Below are 23,148 nucleotides of genomic sequence, written 5' to 3'. Positions count from 1 at the left end.
ATCAATACAAAAAATGAAATGAAATAAAGTACAAGACCTACAAGACCACTGTGGGTGAGTGGGCACTGGCTCTATAAATATATGTCTCTTGTTTGAGGAGAACCATGAGAACCTTTCACATGAAATACCAATTTAGTCAGACTGGGTTGCAATATATCATTCACTAAATTCAGTTGTTCTAATAAATACAATTACTGTTATTTTTCCACCTCTAAGCTGTTCAGATATGATCTCCTACGCCACAAAAACAACAAGACGATGACAGCCAAATGCCAAACACAAGCCTTTAGAACTAATGGATGGTTTAACTGGGGCTTCTCACATGTTTTAGCTATGTTTTCACATAATTTACATGTGAAGTGAAGTGGATATGATGCTTGCTGCAGCATCTGCACTTGTGGGCACAGAATTGTATTTATGCTGTATACGGCTCACCATTGATAGTATTGTGTTTCACATACTGAATCACCTTGATATCATATGCCCTTTTCATGAGCACAAGAACCTGCAACCATGTCAATATTCCTGCCTATCGATTGACATGTTAAACAGATGGTTTATCGGAGACCTTTTGGATAATTGGACAACTGTTTCACAAGGGTCAGCGTGTGATGGACATATTGTGGACTGGGCTCACAAGTACAGTACATAGAAGCATGTAGTTAAGAAAGTACACTCTTCTTCATTCAGAAGGTTTTATGTATCTTGACTTTGTGGTCTTTACCTACTTTTTAGGACCTGCTGAGAACCTTGTTTTTATGTCATAATGTGTAAAACTTTAGAAGTGAGAGGGGGTCTGTTTCACATGACCACAAGTTGCATCATTGACTGAATCCATTTTTTTTTTTTTTTGCTGTGAGTTTTCCCTCATAATTCTTCAAGGAGGATAATGGCTGGCTGCACAACCATTAAAGCAATTATATCCTCCTCACCACCTTCAAGGGCTTAGGCACTGGATGCAAAATCTGTTTCTGTGAAAAACTCAAGGCAACTTCTAGCAGTCTGACTACTTCATTTTAAATATCTTTCTATTTTATCTAGTAGCCAATATTCTCTTCTGTTTTAATGTTTTAACTCAACATCATATAAAATGTATTTATGAAAATGTTTTTCTGTGAAATCCTAAACTGCATATCCTGATATGTTTCTGCTAACACTGTGATCCTCTGTTCTTTTTTCTCATTTCTGACAGCTTCCTTTGAATGTCTGAACTTTCTGGGGAAGTTTAGGGAAGGGGAAATATCAGTAGTGTGCAAATGTATCCACAGTAACACAGATTAATCATGATGAGTCTACTCCCATTTTCCCACTTCTATTTGGCAGCTGTCATTACACCGCTTAAACTGCATCAGTCTTTTTTGTCTAAATTTTAGACAAAAAAAAGACTGATGTAAAAAAAATGAAAAAAAAATAAATTAGTAGCCAAAACAGTTTTTTTCTGTGAAACAGGTTTTGGCTACTAGATAAAATAGAAAGATATAAAAAAAAAATACAAAAAAAAATAGTTTTAGACCCTAAAACATTAAGGACATTTTTTCTATTTTTTTTTTCTTCAAAAAATGCATGTGTTACAATATCTGTAGCCACAATTTTTACTTACCTGCTACCAGAGTATTTTACAGGGTTCTGTACTAGATGGAGTTTGTTCAATTGTCATCATGCTCCTATTTATCTTCAGCCACAATAGTTTTCTTGCACCTTCTCTGTCTGCTGGTCTACTAAATCCTGGTGGGTGATTTTTAATATCACTGGATGTTTTACAGCTCCAACCCACATAAAGAAGTTGATTTGTCTGGGCTGGATATGCTTTTCCCATGACTTTATCAAAATCGTTCAGCATTATTGATTATATGATTGAGCATTAACACAACCCCATAATCACACCATGAAGCTCACATTATGGTAAGAAGATCCTGTGACGAAAATTTGCCCATCGTCACAGGATGGAGACGCACATTTTGATGTATAACACACCTGGGTGCACGTTACGGTTCGGGCTGAATCAACGGCCGAAGGAATGGCATAAATTGCGCCAAAATTACACGATTAATTCAAAATGGCTGACTTCCTGTTTGGTTTCGGCCATGGCGCCAAGAGACTTTTCTTTAAGTTGCAACATGGTACAGGTGTGTACCGATTTTCGTGCATGTACGTCAAACCGTATTGTCCACCAGGCTGTTAGGAAGCTGAACTCTCCCCCCCAGTCTGGTCCCACTGTCTTTGGTCTAAGGCACTAGAACTTAAACAGAAACTCTTCATAGCACTTTATTGCCACAACTTGTTGCACTATTGTTGTCTGTTTTTATGTATTGTTTTTATTGTTTTTACCTGCTTTTATTGCACCGTGGATGAGAGGGAAACGCAAATTGCATTCCTGGTATGTCTGATTATATATTTGGTGTGACAAATAAAGGAACCTTGAACTTTCTGTTGCTGATATTATTAATATAATTTTGGTACTGGGTAAGTACCCTATTCTTTGTGCCAAATGGAGAAATTGTAAACCGTCCCTCCGGGGCTTTATTAACGATTTTAAGATTTTTTTCCACATGTCTCAAAAGCGTAGAAAACAAAAATGCATGTAAAATAAGTCTAGAAATTGCTTGTTATTTTTTTATTCTAATTTAATAATTCCTCTCCTTTTCTATGCTCCATTATGTGGATTTAAATGCTAAATTTATTTTGTTATTCACATGCACCTTTTAATTCTTAGAGTGCCTTGTTTTTTTTTGTTTTTTTTTGTGTGTTCCTTACAAGAACCCCCATTTTTAAAAATTTGTATTTTCCTTTCTTTTCATATTGCATTTAAATTGATATTTGTCTATTATCCTCTTTGAGAATTTGTATATTTTCAATAAAGTTTTGTTTAAAAAGAAATCAATGGTGTTTACGTAGATCTTAGTACTTTAGTATGAATGCCTGTCAATTGGGGGAACAAATAACGCCCTTTATTTAAATCAGTCAGAATTAAATAAAAAAAATGTTGAGTTACATTTAAAAAATCAAAAACCAAAGCAAACCTAGTACTACGTTAGATAAAGGAGAAAAAGGAGAGCAACTTGAGTGAAAACTACAAGGATGACGTGTCTCTCGGGGTCCTTCGGACTTCCGGGTTGTGGAAAAACACAGGCTGTTAACGGAGTGGCTTGCTTAAAACATGTAAGTTTTACATTTTCCTTTGTCTGATCTCCATTAATACATTTGTTGTGGACTGGCCAGAATCGAGCTGTTGACAGCGCTTTTTTCATTCTCGTCATTAGGTCCAAAGTAACGTTTAAAATCACCCTGACGTCGGACCCCCGGCTGCCGTACAAAGTGTGAGTAGAAACAGCTGACGCTCCACATGTGTGAGGCTCTTAAAGCTTTCAAAGCGTTTACTATTCCATGCTGCTGTCAACATATATGCTGTTATAAAATGTGAGCTCAAATATAGCATATGTAAGAGATGTCATTCACAGACATAATCTCACTGTGCCCAATAATCAGTCAATTTCCGTTTTACATTGAGTGTCAGCAATACTGGAGTTGAGGGGGGATGAGGAGGGATCCCCCCCTGAAGTAAAAACGGTCCAAATCTTCCCCCCAGTAAAACTTCCATCCCCCCTTTCCATCCCTTATGTCATTTCATCAATGAATGTGGTTTTACTGCTATTTCAACATTTAGAGTCATCACCAGAAAAATAATTTATTTGACAATTTTCACCTCCATCCATCCATTATCTATACCCGCTTTATCCCTTGCGGGGTCACGGGGGTCTGCTGGAGCCTATCCCAGCTCATTTCAGGTGAGAGGCAGGGGTTACACCCTGGACAGGTCACCAGTCCATCACAGGGCCACATATAAACACACAAACCATGCTCACAACCACACTCACGCTCACACCTACGGGCAATTTTAGAATAATCAATTAACCTAATATGCATGTTTATGGACTATGGGAGGAAGCCGGAGTACCCGGAGAGAACCCACCTGTTTCAAGTAAATTTTCATTTGAAATAAGTAGAAAAATCTGCCAGTGGGACAAGATTTATCTTCTTATTACAAGCAAAAAAATCTTGTTCCACTGGCAGATTTTTCTACTTATTTCAAGTGAAAATCTACTTGAAACAGGTGAAAATTGTTGTTTTTTTCCAGTGATGAGTCTTGTTTTAAGTGTAATGAGATTTTTTTTACTAAAATGAGACATTTTAACTAGAAATAAGACAAATATTCTTGTTAAGATTTTGAGTTTTTGCAGTGATCCATTTTACTTATCCTGTGAAGGACAGAGTCATATTGATAAGTTCAGAAACGTGTTTTTTATTGTTGTGTTTTGATGTATTTGATGTAAGCCCAGTGGATATTTACAGGGTCAGATATTTGAGGGCCGATCACGGATCACAGCGTGAAATCCATAAATTCGTCAATAGTGTTGTCTCATGTACACGACACTGACATTGTATTATTAGGTATAAAAATTAGGAGATGAGAAGGTATCAGGAATTGTTTGTTTTATTGCAGGCTGAGGCAATATGCAATATTTCCCTCTAGAGACTCTTAGAGATGATTTAGACTCGGCTTACAAAGAGTATGTGTAGTTTACCAGCTTAATCTTTCCTGTGGTAATAATTATGTACAACATGTGCACCAACACAAACAACAGCAGACATGTCACTCTCTAAAAGCTGATACAAGTTGTAAACTATAAACCTTAGTTTTCCTGTGGAAAGAGGAATTAAATCTTAAAATAAAAATTTATTATGAATTATTAAGCTTTGTGAAAGCTTTAGCGGTAGCATCCGCTGCGTGTGAGGAAACTATTGTGAGTGAAGCAAAACTCTTAACACTAGAACTCCACATGTCACTCTTGAAGCGACTGACACGACTGTCCTCCTGCGTGAGGCTTTGGACTGTGTATATTCTGGTAAAACTCCGGCGGACATTCATCAGTGAAATATTTACGATGCGGCAGCACGTACCGGGATCCAAGCAGCTAACGACGCATTTAAACTCGATGTCTTTGGCAACTCAATATACTCCTTTGTGTGAAAAAACGTTCAAATGTCTTATCAGCTTCGTTGTGTTGAAATTCTTTTGTAACATTCCTCCTCGTGGTATCTCCTTTGGACACACTTTGAAAACTGCAAATTTGTTGTCCTATTCGGACATTGTAAACCTCCCATACTGGCGAGGCCATTTTCAGTGTTGATGTTTTGTAGAGACGGTCACGCCCCCTTAGAGACTGGGGTCTGAGATGTGGGAACACACGCCCTAGCGGCGGTTTGGTGTTGCAAACGTCATCTGAATGGCTGCTTTGAACTATTAATTTCCGATCAAAACCGATAGGGCCATTATTGGGCCGATACCGATCGGTTGCCGATCGATCGGTGCATCTCTATCTAAATCTGGCCCCATACTGCTAGAAAAATTTGTTATTTACTAGCATGAAATTACATCACAATTACGATGAATTCATTACAGTTGTCAGAAAGCCGCTAACATGAACAGAAGGACTATAATAAAGCATCATGTCCTTTCTTGGTGGACACAGTCAGTCAGTTCCCTCTCGTGTCAGGTCAGAGGATCGATCCCCAGCTCCGTCATGTGCCAAAGTGTCCTTGGGGCAAGACGCTGAACCCCAAACTGGGTCATCATAAAATCCCAGCGATCAGTGTTGTCATAGTCCAAAGCCCAGATTAATGGGAGGATTGTGTCATGATGGGCACCTGAAGTAAAATCTGTGCATGCCAAATCAATATGCAGAATAGGCTGGTATGAGAATCTGCCGGTCTGATAACCTTCAGCAAAAATATCATGGTATTGCAGTTGTAGTTCTAAAAAGTGTTATTTAATGACTGAGGGTAATACTGAACAGAGGTTTGCTGATTTTGGTGTTGTTAATCTCGCTGCTAGTGCTCATTTTGACACACACACACCCACACACTGCAAATATTTGTCTTATTTCAAGTTAAAATGTCTAATTTTTAGTCAAAAAATCTCATTACACTTAAAACAAGTGTCATTACCAGAAAAATAACTTGTAAATTGACAATTTTCACCTGTTTCAAGTAGATTTCCACTTAAAATAAGTAGAAAAATCTGCCAGTGGACCAAGATTTTTTTGCTTGTAATGAGAAGATAAATCTTGTTCCACTGGCAGATTTTTCTACTTATTTCAAGTGAAAATTTACTTGAAACAGGTGAAAATTGTCGATTAACAAATTATTTTTCTGGTAATGAAATGAGACATTTTAACTAGAAATAAGACAAATATTCTTGGTAAGATTTTGAGTTTTTGCAGTGCAGTTTTTACTGGTAGTATCTCCTCCACATGCCGCTCACAGGACGCCAGGGAGCCAGCAGGCCGTTTACGGATATGAGCTTGAACAGTTATCCACAATGCTGGAAAGGAAACGAGTACAGATGAAGGATCAGCTAAATGATATGAATGGTGCTCATGCAGATTCGTGCTTTGATATTGTGATGTGAAGTTTATTTCCTTCCCAAACTTGTGAGTACGCTCAGTTCAGACCAGTATTGTGTCTATGCGGCCGGGTTTAGCCGTGCTACACAGCAGTAAGGATTGTTATGGGAAATTGCATGGGATTTTGTCTAAAACCAACAGCTTCTGTTCTGGTAAAACATTTGTACAAGTGACTCTCAGTCTCATTTTTCATCAAACCTTCAGAGGTGTGTGTTTGACCCTTTTGCGAATTAAATGCGCTAAGTCAAGCTGTCGCCAAGTTTTTATTCTTGAGGAGTTATAATATAATTCCAATCTTACTCAGATATTGCAGTCACCTGGTGGTTAAAATGTATTTATACAGTGGTATTAGATATTTTTTTTCCACAACAGAAATGTTGCCTCCTCTGGAGGCCACGGTTCTAAAATACACCTCCTCCTAGCTGCATCCGTCCCGCTGCTTGCAGGTTGCTCCACCAGGCGAGGAGGGGTTTTGTTCCTCTTTGCTGCACATACCTAAATGCATCCCTTGAAGGCATGCCTGCGATAAAAGATAACAAAGATAAGATCATGTTAAATCTAAAATGTCAAAATCCATTGCAATTCTGTACAAAGCTAACCATTTCCTCTCTCAAAATGCATAAATCACTTTATATTACTCGTTGATAGCTCCATATATGACATACTGCATTGAGGTCTGGGGAAACACAAACAAATACCAATCCAATATTTTTATTACAAAAGAAAGCCATAAAAATCATTGGTAAAAAACCTTTCCGTGAGTCGACCAACTAGGGCTGTTCGATTTTGCCCAAAAATAAAATCTCGATTTTTTTTCTCTCAAAATCCGATTTTCGATTACGATTATTTTGTGAATTGACAAAAGGCAAAGAAATTATTTCAAATATGCTGTTTTTTTATTGAACATTTGCCCCTTTGGGCTTTGAGTGCAAACTTTGCTCTTATTAAACCAAAAATGAATGAATAAAGTGCAAAACTCTGTAAAATAAGTTGGAAAAAAAGTTTAAAATAATATAATAAAATATAAAGTTTTATCTCTGAAAAAAAAAAAATCAGCAAATCAGCACTTGCAAACATACAGTAAGTTATATTTCCAATTAAATAAAACAAGACATTTTCTAATTAAACTAAACTGGGTCTTTGCATGCTAAATAATAATGCAACCCATGAAGGAGGTAGAGGTGTGTAATGTCAGTCATTACATTTGCTATTCACATTTGCAAGTTTTTTGCAAGGAACACGAGCCGCCCAGTCTACTGCATCTGGCTTGAGGGATGCGCGGTGGCATGTTACGACGCCCCCTCCTACACTAAAGAGCCTCTCTGATGGGGCACTTGTCGCAGGTATTGAGAGGTATTTCCATCAATCATTAATATGTGTGTAGACAAGGTAAAAAAAAAAAAGTGAAAAATCGATTTTTACGAGTTTCACGTTTTAACATCGTTCTAATTACATAATTGCGATTACGATTTAAAATCGATTAATCGAACAGCCCTACGACCAACCCACTATTCATCTGCTTAAAAATTCTGAAATTCAAGGACTTAGTTGATTATATTACAATACAAACCATGTACACCAGATACAACATGAGAGGAACTTTATTATTTGAAAAACTGAAGACCCGAACCGATGTAAAAAATCACTGTGTATCTGTCAAAGGGGTGAACATCTGGAACAACTGTCCTGTTAATATCAAATCATGTTGGACACTATTCAGCCTTAAAAGACTTAAAAAAATTACGTAATTTCTCATTATGGTATGGAAAATTAAGTTAGCCAACTTTTGTACTGTTATATTTTGGGTTTTGCGCAATGCACTACTTTTTATTTTTGCTATGATGGGAAATTTAAGTTTATTTTTGGGGTTTTTGAGCTATGCACTATTTTTTATCTTTTGCTATGGTGGGATATTTGAGTTTACTGATAATTCATTTCAAAGTCTTGAGCTTTGCTCTTTTGTATTTGCTGTAACCAATGTAAGGTACCAGTAAAAGGGGTAGGTATATATAAGCCTTGCTTCTACCTACACACTTTCGGTTACAAATGTACCGAAATGAACAAATAAACCAAAAATAACATATTTGTGACACATATGATGAGTTTTTGTCAACAGTTTTGAAACATGACTTTTTCATGTATTTATGTGCTTAACACAGGTGACCCATGTCACTCATCTTTACACTGCAAAACTCAAACTCTTACCAGGAATATTTGTCTTATTTCCAGTTAAAATGTCTCATTTTTAGTCAAAACAAAATCTCATAACACTTAAAACAAGACCCATCACTGGAAAAACTATTTTCACCTGTTTCAAGTAGATTTTCACTTAAAATAAGTAGAAAAATCTGCCAGTGGAACAAGATTTTTTTGCTTGTAATGAGAAGATAAATCTTGTCCCACTGGCAGATTTTTCTACTTATTTCAAGTGAAAACTTACTTAAAACAGGTGAAAATTGTCAAATAAGTAATTTTACTGGTGATGAGTCTTGTTTTAAGTGTAATGAGATTTTTTTACTAAAAATGAGACATTTTAACTGGAAATAAGACAAATATTCTTGTTAAGATTTGGAGTTTTTGCAGTGTATGACAACTAATCTCTAGTTTACACAACTCTCCCCAGTACAGCGTTGTAGTCCTTTCTTTGTAATCCTACCAGTTTGGTTTCCCCTCCACCTGCTATTTTAGTGTTCTGCTGCTGCAGGCTTGCTGACTATGCCCATTGATTTTCTTCCCTCCACCACCACAGCCGTCTCCGCATTACCTTACTTGGCCATTACATTATAGCCTTGCAATCTTTTTTTTTACCTTTATCTCCGGAAAACTGCGTCTGTTGTGTTTAGTTTGGCCTATCTGAGATCCCTGCTCCCTTCTGAAAGCTGCGGGAGGATTCACTGAAGAAGCATCCAGCTGGAAGTGGATTGGGTGTAGCTATGCCATAAATGGTTTTGTTTCCATCTCTAGTTATTGTTCCTCTACTTACTATTGAAGACCGGAGAATTGTGCTGCTGGGACTCTTTCATTGTAAATCACTCAAACACTGAAGAAACCATTTGCTTTTCACAGGAAAATAAGATAATTGGGTAAAGCAAATCACAGTCCACTTACGGCTGGGGGGAAGTAGCCAGAGGGACGATTAGGAAATGCATTCAGGATTTGATGGGTTTTTCTGTTTAAAGGCTGTTTCGTGTGTTTTGTTGCAGATTAAGTGTCCCAGAAAGCACGCCGTTCACTGCTGTTTTGAAGTTTGCAGCCGAGGAGGTAAGCTTGAAGTCTGTGCTCAAAATGTGTATTCAGTCCAATCCAGCTTTATTTATAAAGCAGTTTAAAACAACCACAGCGGACAGAAGTGCTGCACAGAAAAGTAGATTAAACACAACAGATAGCAAAGGCAATAAAATCAGATAAAATACATGTAAAAATGAAGCAAAACATCAACTCAAAAGGTGTCAGAGGTGAAAAGATGGGCTTTAAGAAGCAAATCAAAAGCCTGTAAGAAGAGGTGTGTCTGATGGGTCAAGGCACAGAATGCTGTATTTCTGGAGCCATCATGATGTAACATTTAGGTAAATCAGCTAACTGTAAACCTCGAGTTTATGTGTCTTCAAACAGGAGTACGTATGGAGTAAGATAACTTCCAAAAAGATGTGTCCATGTTATAACTATTCGTATTCGTAATGATAAACATTTGTATGTAAATAAAAAAGTTGTACCCCAAATTCTGCTGTCACACACGAGTCTGATAAATTATTAGGGTTAGGATTGTTTTTATGTGAGTATGAATCTAAAAGCTGTGAGTGCAAAGTCTTGTGAATACAACTGTAATTTCTATGACTACGAGTCTTCACTGTGAACACGAATTCAAGTTTATGGGTACGAGTCGAAAAACTGTTGAAATGACGAATACGAATAGTTATAACATGGACACATCTTTTTGGAAGTTATCTTACTCCATAAGTACATAGAGAGAGAAGATCTTGTGTGTGGTGATTAGGGGTCTAACAATACACTAATCTCACGATACGGTACAATACACGATAACGATAACGATACGATATTATAGCAGTATTTTTTTTAACAACCTAACTAACTGTTTAAGTTTTAAAGAGAAAGCCAGGCCAACCATTTTCCACAAACTGAACTAAAAGTAAATGTCAGGTTTGCATTATGCATCTTCAGTTTCATACAAGTACAAATATTTAGCCACAAACTGAATAGTTTCTCTCATGTCTCTCATTTTTTCTTTCTAATTTAACAACTACAATTAAATAAATAAATAAAAGTAAATAAATACATACAATTTTACATCATAAAAAAGATTGATTCATGCTCACCTTATAAGTGTAAGAGGAGATTTATTTTTGTTAAGTTTATTTTGGTAATTCAGGGTTCATTATTTTATAAATATATTCTTTATATTCTGATGTAAATCAGGGACTATAATGACACTAGTCAGTTTATCTGTAGTGATTAGTCTGTTTTAGATTGGGCGGAGTGATACGCCACAGTACGGCACTAGGTGCTGTGTTGATGTTCTAAAATCCTACACTGTTGAGGGACATTAAAGTACACTGGAACTCAGCAGAAGTTGTCCCCGTGTTTATCCTACTCACCACCCCAAAAAGGTTTAATTTAATAAGTTAAGGCTTAACTCTACACCAGCCTTACATAAGTAAAAGTTCAGAGCTCAAAACGGGAACACAAAATGGGACTAGTTTCTTCTGAGCGGAGTAAGATTTTGGTCCGCGGGTCGAGATGCGGCCGCGGTCGCGGTCGGATGCGCGTTTCTAGTCAACACAATAGATTCATATTAATAACCCAATATCGCGATACACTTTGTCACCTCCACGACACGTATTGTGACGTTTTTGTATTGCGAAATTTCATGGCACGATATATAGTTACACCCCTAGTGGTGATCGACTAAACATGTCACAATTCAACATTTCAGTGATTTTAAGTCCACTTGTTTTACAGCATCAATAATCATCACAAACCTTCACGGTAACTGTTTATCTTTGTATACATTATAGAGGGAATGCGCATGATGTCACAGATGCGACTTCACAGCGGGTTACGCCCACTGAGTGTCAGAAAGACTGAGTGTCAGAAAGACTGAGTGTCAGAAAGACTGAGTGTCAGAAAGACTGAGTGTCAGAAAGACTGAGTGTCAGAAAGACTGAGTGGCAGCATAAACTTTCAGTTTGAGCAACTGGAAAACATCTAAAATGGGAAAGAGCTGTTGTGCGATCGACTGTACTCATAGATTTAGCAAGAAATCGGAGTTATCGTTTTACAGACTGCTGAAAAATAAGCTTAAAAGAGACAAATGGATCGCTGCAATTCAGAGAAACAACTGGATTCCAGACACCGAAACGTGGATTTGCGGTTCCCATTTTGTATCATTGTCTGCCTTCAAGCTTTGCTTCGTGTATTTCCCCGGCGTAGAAATTAAGTACATATAAATATCAGGAAACTGGATTCGTGGCCAAATATTAATGTCCATGGACCACTGGTTCTTGGTAACTGTACCAAATATTAATGTCCATGGACCACTGGTTCTTGGTAACTGTACCAAATATTAATGTCCATGGACCACTGGTTCTTGGTAACTGTACCAAATATTAATGTCCATGGACCACTGGTTCTTGGGGTAACTGTACGGGTCACTGTCAAGTCCAACTGCCTTTAGTTTAAGCCGATAATCGGCTGTTATCCCGTCTTCTCCACTAGTTGCAGCTGTTTTTGCTGATGTTTTGCCACTCAGTGTGAGTAAGGGGGCTGGTCCAGTGGGGAAGTGACGTCAATGCAGACCCTCTATACAGTGGAGAGCCTGAGCGCTTTACCACACTTACTTAAACTTACACATTGTTTTTAACCCCACACACCAAAGCAGTCCCTGCCACACACGATCAGCACTGGTTTCCTTTTGAACAACAATTTTATAGTTGTTTTGAGTCATGTGTTGCACCAGCTTAGAGTGCAAGAAACCAACTTCCAGATCCACATTCAGAGGGAATGCCGCTCCAACGTATTTTGCCTCAATAAACACTCAGCCGCACTGCCAGCATTTTTATTTGTGTTACTAATTTTTAGAGGGCAATATTAATAACTGTTGCTTATCAGGGGAATCCATCACCAGTTACAGTTTTGGTATTAATATATTGCATTTCTGAATTTCCAACTTCTGACTCAAGAGAAAATTACAACAGTATTTTTTTTTTATTCACAATATAAAATATTAGATAAACTACTGGGGAGCAGAACATTATCAGCTGATTTTGTTTAGTGAACTGTATAACTGCGAGAATTTAATAAGAATTTAAAGTGCAGAAGCCTTTTGACTCCCCATCTGAAGTTCAGCAAATGCAGCATGATCTGAGGTTAAAAGCAGGAGGATATAAAGATTCAGATGCTGGATAAATGTTCTCTGATCTTAGTCTGTGAAGTATCTGTAAGGATCTACTGATCTCTGTGTCTGACTGTCACAGTTTGAGCGCTATGCTGCTCCAAACAAAAGTCTCTGGCTCATGTTGTTGTTTTTTTTAGCTAGAAATCACTCCACTGCTCTCTAGCACAGAAAGTGAGATTTTGTTTTGAACAGTTTAATTGATTAATTAGGATCCCCATTAGCTACAGCATAACTGCAGCTATTCTCCCTGGGGTCCGCCAACATTTAAAAATAATACAGTACTAAACATAACATAATAAAAGCAAACCAAATACATTTCCACTAGATAAAGACAATATCAAATTAAAAATACTCTGCAAAAAAAAAAGCAAAGACATTCCACAAAATGAAGACAGTGAAATGAGAACACAACACAAAACAAAACAAAAACACTGCACAGTTAAGATTCATCTGAGGTTGTCAAAAAGTCTGAAAAGCAGTCCACACTTTCATTTCATTTCATTTGTAGTCTAGAACTTCACAACTTATCTAATACAGGAAAAAGAAAGAAAAAATACATTCATAACCAACTATGTTTCAATTTCCAGCATGTCAAATGATCAGTCTCAGCAGCTGCTGGTTTCAGTGATCTCTATTTCAATGTTCTATAATTGTTACTTGTACTGATCCAAAAGATGTTGCTTTTCTAATAATTTGAATGTTCTTATGCTGTTTGTTTGTGTGATATGTTTGGGAAATAAATTCCTCTCATTTCACACAGTGTGTCCCTTTTTAAAGTTTACATCATTTTTATAGTGTGTAACAAACTCAAAGCAGTACTACATTTGCCAGCCGTCCTTGCAGGCTGTTACTTTGCTTCTGTTACAAACCAGCAGACTGATGGAACGTGATTTCACAGTAGATTTTTAGTTTTTATCTTTCAGATTTAACAGATTTAGCTTCCTGGGAGGAGTGGCGCTGGGACTGAAGAATTGTATTTAACACTAAACTGTGTAATACTGGGTCACCGTGCTGTTGTTTTATAGGTTTGGAATCCACATGTTGGTGATTTATTGGAACTGTGGTGATTTGTAGGGAAGAGTATAAGGAGGAAAATAAAAATAATATTTTAGAGTCGGAAGATTTTTTTTTCATTATGCATTTCGAGAAAAAAGTTGAAATGTCGAGATTAATGTTGAAGTACAATTTCCAGAAAAAAGTCAAAATGTTGAAAAAAAAGTCAAAATTTCGTGAATAAAGTTGAAATGTTGAGAAAAAAGCGAAATTTCGACTTTATTCTTGAAATTGTACTTCAACATTAATCTCGACATTTCAACTTTTTTCTCGAAATTGCAGAGGTGTATAATTCAGGTGCCATAAAGTAAAAATCAGTCCAGCAGTTGTTCCAACCATCACTAAACCAGCTCCTCTGCAGGTAGATGGTTATTAGTGAAAACACCTGTTCTAAATGTACAGGCTGATCCACAGGTATATGTTTTAATGAGCAAATATCAGTTTAATGTAAAGACAATTATTTGACTAATGGTGCTTTGAGACTGACCCCTTTTCAAAATTGGTCTTAATTTAAGATTGATTCAAAACTATTTTTGATTTTGTAAAAAAAAAAAACAACATTAAAGCACATTCAAGAGGTGTACAATCCAGGTGTCATAAAGTAAAAACCCTGCCATGTTTCTGGATCAGCCTGTACATTTATAACAAGGGTTTTCACTAACAACCATCTACCTGCAGAGGAGCTGGTTTAGTGACCGGTTGGAACAACTGCTGGACAGGATTTTTACTTTATGGCACCTGGATTATACACCTCCTCTGCAAAATTGTACTTCAACATTAATCTCGACATTTCGACTTTTTTCTCGAGTCTTCCCCTGTCAAATATTTTTTCTCCTGCATGGCCCTAATACTCTTCCGTAGGATTTGTTGTACATGGACATACTAAGATCATTTTAAATGTAAATAGTTGTTTTTTTCTTTAGAAGATGAAAAAGCAAGCGTTAGCTCACTCTGTTATATGTTCCTTTATAAGCTCTGTGACGTTTCTTCCAAAAATCAAATGAGCCCAGCTCTGGCCTGAACTGTGTTGTTACCTGGCAGAACTTTGCTCACCTTATCTTCCTGGTGGCAGACTGCTCCCTCTGTAAATCCCAGCAGCCTCATCCTGCTCTGTAACGCTCAAGTAGGACATGTATTGTGACTGTGCTGAGTGATTTTCCTCCAGAAATTCAAGCATGTCTATCTTTCCTTCAGGCTCTCTTTCTAAGTGTTGCTAAACGTGTGTGTCTGTCTTAAATCCAAAAAACTGAAACTACACACATTATTTTCTTTTTTTGCCTTTTTTTTCACCAATTCTGTTTCTGTAGACATTGTTACATGAAATCGCTCCGCAAAAAAGTTCAAAAGGTTTTTTTATTGCATTTTCTTCCACAACAGCATTTCTGCTCAGGTGTAACTGGGTTACCACCATGTCCCTGATTGTTCCATCAAAATGTTTTTTTATGCTGTTGAAGTTTTTCTGAAATGTTCATTTCTTTTCTGAATTTCACTTGAATGATCTTCACTTTTGTTCACAGTTCAAAGTGCCATCAGCAACCAGTGCAATAATAACAAATGGTGAGTTTATTTTTCTTTTTTGGACATTTATAAAGTGCAAAAGGGTTTGCAAGTTTTGCAGTAGAGATCTACTTTGATGTTCCTCAGAGAGTCTCATTCTGAGGGTTTTGATAAGCAGTTAAAGTTCAAAGTAGCTTTAATAAGATCAGAGTGTTACAGTTTGAAGAGGAATAAACCACCTACAGCACATTGGTATAAAACAAAAGTCATTAGTGACACAATCTGCAGTTTAGACTTGATCTCATAAGTTGCTTCATCTACTTCACTAATAGTTCATTCAACATAGGATTGTTTCTAAGTGCCCTTGTGGATTTGACCAAAGCTCTAAGTAGTTTGAACTATATTATACCAAAAATAAGGATAGTTCTGGGCAACGGTTTCCCTCATTTAACCAAAAGACTCATTTTTAACCAGATCTGAGCCTGAAACTGTAACATAAATCCAGATGGATTAATTCGGTCACAGTTGTTGTAATCACCAGAACGACCTCTTTAATCATTATTAACGGGTCGCAATGCAGAAATAAACTGCTTTGGTTGACTAAAGATGACATTTTTTCCTTTTTAAATGAGCTGTACTTTGTACTGAAAGTGAGGAAAATAAGTTTCATGTTCACAAACAATATGTGTAATGTAGTTGTAGTAATGTAGTTTATATTCTAAATGATTCAAACCCGAGTTTAAGTTATGTCAGAACGGTTGTTTGGTCTTTTATCAGTCCAGATAGAATTACTTACTGCTTGCTGAGACTCTTATTTTAATAATTTCTTTACTTTTCATTTGAATAACAATTGCTGTGCTTTTTGTTGTATTTACATTTTCTTCCGTGGTTTCTTGGCAGATGGAATAGGAATCAACCCTGCCCAGACAGCAGGTGAGCCGTTATATTGGATTTTTACCTTTTGCCTTGGATAATCTTTAAAAAGTTTATTTTTTCCATGTGAAGGGGAAATGCTTACATTTGTTACATGTTTTAATAGGTATTATTGGCCAAATGTCACTAGCTTTAACCCGATGACCTTTAATCCGATGAAGTTTATTGATTAATTGAAACCTTTGTTGTCCCCTCTGGGGAAAATCGGTTGTCAAACAGCTCATGACATTTAAAAAGAGGAAGTAAAACAGAAAAACAGAATTGACAATGCAATAATAATTAAAGCTGCAAGCAGCGATTAACGGGCCCTCGCACCCTTGTGCACGTTCAGGCTGCAGTGGAAGCTTGTATGACTTGCATGTAGATTCTTCAGGCCTGGACATTTAGCGGATGACACCACCCACGACTCTCTATATCAAACCATTTAAAAGTTATGGCAGAAAGTAGGAACTATCAGATATCGACCAATCAGAAGAAGGGGCGGGGCTAATTTGCAACAATTAAGGTGAAGGAGTCAAAACCGAGCCCGATGACACCACCCAAGAGTCTTTATGTCAAACCATTCAAAAGTTATGCCAGAAAATAGGAACTATCAAATACGGACCAATCAGATGAAGGAGGGGTGCGCTTTTTGGTGTCTATCGTCGCCACGGTAACACTTTTGACTGAGAAAAGTAATGCGCGTCGTTGCAGGATGGAGACGCACATTTTGATGTATAACACACCTGGGTGTGCGTTACGGTTCGGGCCGTATCAACTGCCGAAGGAATGGCATAAATTTCACGATTAATTCAAAATGGCCGTCTTCCTGTTGGGTTTCAGCCATGGCGCCAAGAGACTTTTCTTTAAGTTTTGACATGATACAGGTGTGTACCGATTTTCGTGCATGTACGTCAAACCGTATTGTGGGGCCTGAGGCACAAAGTTTTCTAGGGGGCGCTGTTGAGCCATTAGGCCACGCCCATTAATGCAAACTATTAAATATCAAATTTATCGCCAGGCCTGCCTTGCGTGCAACATTTGGTGACTTTTGGGGCATGTTTAGGGGGCAAAAAAGCCCTAATTTCGTCAGAAAAACGAGGATAAAAATTCCTACAGATACAATAGGGCCTTCGCACTGCCAGCTCCAGGTCTCCCTGTGCCTGCAGGGCCTGGTTGTAGAGTCGGAGTGCAGCTGGAATAAAAGACTGTCCAAATCTCTCTGTGCTCTGACGGAGGAGGACAAATCTGTGGCTGAATTTGCTCCTCATCCCCGTCAGCTCCATGTGCAGTGGATGGGAGGGATTGGCCAGCATGGCCGCCAGTTTTTTCCCCATCCTCTGTTCAGCCAGCACCTCCAGGCTGTCCAACCCGGTCCCCACCACAGAACTGGCTTCTTCACCAGCTTGTTCAGCCTGGTAGCGTCCCTGGCACAGATGTTGCCTCCCCAGCAGGCCACGGCCAAGAACAGGACACTAGAGACCACTGACTGGTAGAACATTCTCAGTAGCCTGTTACAAACTCAGCCTTCTCAGGAAAAGTATCCTGCTCTGCCCCTTCCTGATAAGAGCCTATGTGTTGTCGGTCCAGTCCAGTTGGTTGTTGATGTGTACCCCCAGGTACATGTAGGAGTCCACTCTTTCAACCTCCACTCCCTTGATGGTGATGGGGCTGAGGTCCCTCTTTTCCTCCTAAAATCCACCACCAGCTCCTTGGTTTTGCTGGTGTTGAGCAGAAGGTGGTTGGTGTCGCACCACTGCACCAAGTTCTCCACCAGGGCCTTGTACTCTGCAGGTGGCACTTGTAGAGGGTGAAGAGAAATGTTTAACCCGATGAGCTTTAACCCGATGAGGTTCAACCCGACGTTGAATCCCCTATTAAAGGTGACCTATTATGAAAAACACATTTTCTCTTGCTTTAACATGTATAGTGGTCTCCCCTCAGCCTGCCAACTCAGAGAAGGAGGAAAGCAACCAAATTCTGCAGAGTCTGTACAGCCGCCCGGATGAGCGGGTGTGATGTGGCTTCTAAGAGCCGTTCAGATTTTGCTCCTGTCGTGACGTCACGACAGGAGCGATGCGTGAAACCACGCCCACAACTAACTCCGTCGGCCGGAGCTTCCGCCATTTTTTCGTAGCGGTGTATCACGTCATTCAGGCAGCCAATCAGCACAGAGCCTCATTATCATAGCCCCACAACCCGAGTCAGGCTGAGTAGGTACTAGTGTAAAAGCGCCATTTGTCTTTGTCCTGAGAGTCTTTTTGTTGTCATCAGAAGGCTCGGCATGAGCAGTGACATTTCCCCCGGCATACCAGGTCCAGGTACTGCACGGCGCACGTGTTTATTAAACTGCTTTTATGCATCAATCTTCATGTATGACCATAAGGCCATAAGGTTCCCAGCACTCAGGGAACCTGCTGTTAAATTGGTCATTCATCATGCATCATGGAGCCTTGTGCTCGAGGGGGCTGAAGTGTCTTTTCGTGTCGCCTCAATACTCCGGAGCACACCGGTGATGCACCAAATCAAAAAGCCTTAGGGCGTTGCAGTAATTTGCAGCTCTAGCCATCTTGAGCAATCCTCACGGTCTCCTTTCAAGCTCATTTCATGCCCACCCGCTCCAACGCACCGGCCCTCGTGCAGCTATGGGCTTCAATTATCCCGCTTGGAAGATTCTCAGATGTAATTAATTTCATATTCCACACATCCCCTTTTGTTAAATTGTAATATCAGGGGTAGATTTAATTAGCTCATTGAGACTTTTAGGATGTCCTTTCATGTCTTGTCAGTCTGTGTAACTCGAAGTCGCCCTCGATGTCTCAGTGATCTCAGTAATTATGACTTGTGTTTGATGAGATAAAGTCATACTTTAATAGAAGCAGGATTCCGTAGATGTCCTTTTGTTATTACAATCAATAAAACGTGTCTTTTGGTGTGTGTGTAAGTTAAATACAAATTACTGAGTAGTGAGTGTATAAAACATTCAGCATCCGTGGTTTGTTTTCACTCTGGAGCGACAGGTTTGGAGAAAAGAAATCTTCATTTTAAAAAATGATTTTGACAGAGAGGGGGCGTCTAAATTCTCCCTCAGGAAGAAAGTTTTCAAGTTCTCAAGCAGTCTCTCAGGCAACGCTGGTGTTGGTATGGTATTACAGAGATTTCATCAGCACTGAACACTGTCAGCCATCATCACATATTCATAACAGAGATGTTTGATGTTCAGCCTGTGAAAAACGGGATCTGTAAATAAGAATTCTTCAGTATAAGCTTCAAGTCCTAATTTAACTCGATCCATCTCTCTTTCAGTGGGACTTGCAGTTCTTTTTCAAGAAAAATTGGGTTTGGTTAAACATAGACCTGGAGGCAAAGAAGGGCCGCTCTATTTAGTCAGAATTCACCTCAGGTTCTGAGATTGTTGTCAGGTCCTGGTGAATCAGACTTCCTTCTTTTCCTGGGCTTCACCTTTATTCTCTTATGTGAGTCATTAATCAAGACGTTCCTGCTTCAGCCAAAAGCAGACGTGTGGCTTCACAACAGCTTTTTATTTGGGCTGGCGAGCATCGGCTCAGGTCAGGAACCTTCTGTCAGATTGTGCCTTCTGTTCACTCAGCTCAAATTGATCTCAAGTCATTTTATGGGCACTTTTTTTCGTAATATGTACAGCACTCACGGATCCACCAACATGCTTGAAACGGAGTAGGATTGAAGTAAACACTTATCGAGTCCTACCCCTGAATCTTACATACATTCTTACATGTAATAAGACGAGTTTCAATAAGCTTACTTATAAAATACTTATACCTACTTTAATAACTGTTCTATACAGTGATATAATACTCAAATTTATGTATATATAAATATAGTCAAAATCAAACAAATCAAAGCAAACAAAAGAAAACAAAACAAACATCCAGCATTTACAGTAGTTGTGCTACTATGTTTGTATGTAATAATAGAAGTAATTATAATGCATAGTATTACATTATCATTACTTTACTATAATACTACAATATAATAGAGAACAATAGACAGCAATGGTATAACAATATACTTGAATAACTATATAAGAGTAGATATGCTATATATACACTGGTTCATATATTTACCTCCAATTATATAAATAAAAATTACTATAAATCTATATATCTACATATAACTATAAATCAGTATATATTAATAGAGATATAGATATATAAACACTGTACGTATAATACAACTCAATATATCCATATACATACCTACATATAACATATCTATATCCATAATATACATCTATATATCTACATATATTAATAAATGTACATAACTACATGTTTATTCACATCTGTTTTTGAATAGAATGTTTCTTTGTATCTTTTTTTAAATGGTGATATGTTTCTACTTTGTTTTAGCTCCGTGTTCAGGTTGTTCCACAGTTTCATCCGCAGGTCGACATACAGAAGCTCTTCAGTGTTTGTGCGTCTGTTGAGAACTTTAAATTAAACTGACCCCTGAGGTTGTAGCTCCCTCTCTTTCAAAAAATATCCCCTGTACATGCCCCGGTAATGAATGATTCTTTGCTTTGAACATTAGTTGTGCTGTATTGAAACTGACAAGATCCACACATTTTAGTGATTTGGATTGTAAAATAATTGATAAGTGTGATCCTGGTAACCTGGTAAACGTTTGGGCAGGACATGAGGATTTTCAGCTGTGATCTTCATGCAATGCTCTGTCCTGTGTTGCAGGGAACGTGTTTCTAAAACACGGCTCGGAGCTGCGCATCATTCCCAGAGACAGAGTGGGAGGACAAGGAGACTGACTTATGCTGCCTCTCCTCGTCGACGGCATCATGACTCACCCAGCAGAATCATATAACACTTCAGGCCCAGGAAACACCTCAGCGTGGCTCATATTTATGTCCTGCCCCTCCACTGACAGTGTCTCACATGAGAATATCCATATTTAACCTCACCGATGACACAAATACATTTTCACGGTCCCTGCATCTTCATTCTCAGCCAAGTTCAAAAGTTAAAGAGACAGGGATGGAGACGGCAGAGATGCTGAGTAATAATTCTATACAGCGCCGACGGTAGCTGTGTGTATCGATTGGCTAAAATTGAGGATAGAAGCCGAGTCGGTGGTGGCTTTTGTATCTTTGTAAACGTCACAGAAAAATACAAAACATTCTTCTATTTTTACTTTTGTTTTTACTGGCATTTCATGGCAGCATGAGAGCCCCCACCACCCCCCACTGCGGTTTTAAGGATAACTGCCACTTTATAAGTGGTCCTTGCTGCACATTTTTTTTCTTTTTAGTTCCAGTATGTTGTCAGAAAAGTTTTCCTCAAACCCAAAACAACATGAGTCATAGATTCGTACTGAACTTGTTTTGTGGACCAGATGCTTCATAGAAGACTATCTCAGATAAAAATATGAAACCATTCCGTCTCCCAGGAAGTACATGGCTCTTTGCTGCCCCCTGTCTGCTCACATATGAACACCGCTCTGTACCATGTACTATGTATTATGTCTGTATTTATGTAGTTCATCAATTATCTTAACACATTAAACACAGAAAATCCTGAAATTATTTGATTTGTATGGGTAGCTTAGTAATGAACTGATGGTTACAATTAAAATAAAAAATGATGATAATAAAAGAAGCTTCCACGAAGCTGTGTTTAACATGCAAAGGCCTCAGAACATGTTGTGATAATTACAGCATCAGTACAGACCACCCAGCCCCAAAAACACTGATTTCATCTTTTTATCTGGGAAATAAATGTCAAATGTTGCAACCGCTTGTCGTGTGTCTTCTTTTTAAGGGGTAAAAAATAAATCTGTTTTTTTCTTTTGAAAACTCAACTAAATAAAATTAGCACATTTATTGATCCGAGAAGCACCACTTCATTGCATCTCTAACTGATGAATCCAGAGAGGCAGCTTATTATCCTGCTCGCATTAATCACTATCTACCAATAAGGTCTTGAGTCATTTGTTTGGAAAAATGGTTTTTATTCTTCACCATGAAAAGCAAACGCGTAACCAAGCAAAAGCAAAAAGCAGGCTGGATGGAATAATGAAGCGTGCTGTACTCCACAGCAGACGGAGCACTGCTACTTCCCACCATCCATCCATTAGGAGGCAGACTCGGGTGGGGGAGGGCAGCAGAGGGAATTGATTTTCTCATTTATTCTAATCAAAGTCTCTGCGAGGCACATTCACCAGAAATGTACTTCTGAAATGGCAAAAGGCCACGGTGAACCCTGAATGCAGCAGGCGCCGCGCACTGCGGCGCTGCTACTGATGATAGAAACATTGCTTCATTCCTGCAGGGATTTGCAGGATTTCTTCACTAACCATATTTTAAGTTACTTAAATGATTAAAAGGATGTTAAAATATGTCAATTCTGTTCTGTTTTTGAGGGAAAAAAATAATTTTCATGCCAGTGTGATTATTGAAAAGGGGACAGTTTTTGCAAGATGACTAAGAGCAAAATGAATTAAATGGATGCATTAAGGCTGAATTATGGTTCTGCGTTAAATCAACGCTGAGCCTACGCCGTAGGGTACGCAGCTACGCGGGAGTCTCTCCGTAGCCTACGCCGTAGACATGACCTGCACCTCCAAAAAAGGTAACTACGCGTCGAGGCGATGCAGACCCAACACAGACCGAGAGGGCTGTGATTGGTTTACTTGGTAGAAACGCATTTCCAGTTCCGATTCGTGAAGCAGTCGTGAACTTTCAGCGCTCTTTTCTTCGTGTGTGTGTGTGATTTTTTTGTTTTTTTGCACAATAGTTGTCCTTATCTCTTTGATTCACTG

General features: G+C 38.5%; 1 protein-coding gene across 1 annotated transcript; it reads left to right on the top strand.

Moving 5' to 3' along the window:
- The first annotated feature begins 3,098 nt into the window (after positions 1-3,098).
- On the top strand, positions 3,099-21,913 carry LOC133460188 (ubiquitin-fold modifier 1). The gene is made up of 6 exons (XM_061740756.1): positions 3,099-3,159; positions 3,261-3,317; positions 9,668-9,725; positions 15,447-15,486; positions 16,327-16,359; positions 21,066-21,913. Coding segments are annotated over exons 1-6 (264 nt in total). The 5' UTR covers positions 3,099-3,157; the 3' UTR covers positions 21,140-21,913.
- Positions 21,914-23,148: the final 1,235 nt, after the last annotated feature.

This window comes from Cololabis saira, chromosome 14, assembly GCF_033807715.1.
Source record: "Cololabis saira isolate AMF1-May2022 chromosome 14, fColSai1.1, whole genome shotgun sequence".
In the NCBI taxonomy this organism is placed as follows: domain Eukaryota; kingdom Metazoa; phylum Chordata; class Actinopteri; order Beloniformes; family Belonidae; genus Cololabis; species Cololabis saira.
This window is presented reverse-complemented; position numbering and strand designations above follow the sequence as displayed.